At 56.2% G+C, this 1,309-nt stretch overlaps 1 protein-coding gene across 1 annotated transcript in view; it reads left to right on the top strand.

The window, feature by feature from the left end:
• The window catches only part of CAPN12 (calpain 12), a 13,650-nt gene extending 12,341 nt beyond the window's left edge, over positions 1-1,309 (top strand). The window contains exons 17-19 of the mRNA XM_017506402.2: positions 573-730; positions 804-862; positions 950-1,309. Of these exons, the coding sequence (XP_017361891.1) occupies positions 573-730; positions 804-862; positions 950-976 (244 nt within the window). The 3' untranslated portion in view covers positions 977-1,309. The remainder of the gene's footprint in view (positions 1-572; positions 731-803; positions 863-949) is intronic.

The raw sequence follows: 1,309 nt of genomic DNA on the forward strand, positions 1-1,309 counted from the left end.
AAAAAGGAGAGGCCAGGCATGGTGGCTCACGCTTGTAATCCCAGCACTTAAAAATACAAAAATTAGCCGGGTGTGGTGGTGTGCACCTGTAATCCCAGCTACTTGGAAGGCTGAGGCAGGAAAATCACTTGAATCCAGGAAGCAGAGGTTGCAGTGAACCAAGATTGCACCATTGCACTCCAGCATGGGCAACAAGACGGAACCGACTCTGTCTCAAAAAGTCAGGGAGGGCGTGGAAGACAGCCAAGGATTGGAAGATGTGGGGCAGAGAGGGAGAGGCTGGGCCAGAGGTAGACGGGAGCAGAGGTGAGGGCGCAAGGACTCAGAGTGCAGGTGGCAGGCTTGTGTTCACACATCTGGCACCACTGAGCGCTTGCTACATGCCAGGAGTTATTCCAGGAAGAAGGAAACTGATAAAAGTGCCCTTGAGGACAATTTCTTGAATGGGAATTCCTGCAGGCGCAGCTAAGGGGCTCCAGCTCTTCTCGGGTCCTTCCACCCCATCTGGCTGGGTTTTCCCATAGCCCTGGTCATGGCAGCCCCTATGCCAGAGGGAGAGTGACCTGAGGCAGGTCCCTGGGGGGCTGCAGGGCTCAGAAGCAGCTTCCCCCAGGCTTCCACCTGAACAACCAGCTGACCCAGGCCCTCACCAGCCGCTACCGGGACAGCCGTCTGCGTGTGGACTTCGAGCACTTCGTGTCCTGCGTGGCCCAGCTCACCTGCATCTTCTGTGAGTACCCCCCCTGGCACGGGAGAAAGGGTATGGAGACTGGTGGGCATTGACCCAGCTCCTCTCTGTACAGGCCACTGCAGCCAGCACCTCGATGGGGGTGAGGGGGTCATCTGCCTGACCCACAGACAGGTGAGCTGGGTGGGAGGGACAGGGTGGCTCGGGCACTGTCCTGGGAGCTCCCTGCCTCAAGCCCACCGTCTTCCTTCTTTTACTTAGTGGATGGAGGTGGCCGCCTTCTCCTAGGATCTCAGGATGGGAGAACTGACCAAGACCACCGCCCCTGGCACAGGTGTGCTGCTCTGTCTGGCATCCACCTGCCTGGCGCTGGCCTTGGGCCCGTGTCCTCCACTCAGAAACAAGGACAGCAGATGACACAAGCTGGTCCACATTAATGGCTTAGGACAGTGCTAATTCTGCCCTGGCTCTCCTAGGAAGTGGAGAACAGATGCAGCAGAGGGGAAAAAAAAGGGACACTGCAGGAATCCTTCTGAAAAATATTACATGTTTTATTATCCTGTCCCCAGAGGGTGGTTTATCCAGAAACCGAGGGAAAAAAATCAGTCATCAGAATAAACT

Source organism: Cebus imitator, unplaced genomic scaffold (genome assembly GCF_001604975.1).
Source record: "Cebus imitator isolate Cc_AM_T3 unplaced genomic scaffold, Cebus_imitator-1.0 Scaffold356, whole genome shotgun sequence".
In the NCBI taxonomy this organism is placed as follows: Eukaryota; Metazoa; Chordata; class Mammalia; order Primates; family Cebidae; genus Cebus; species Cebus imitator.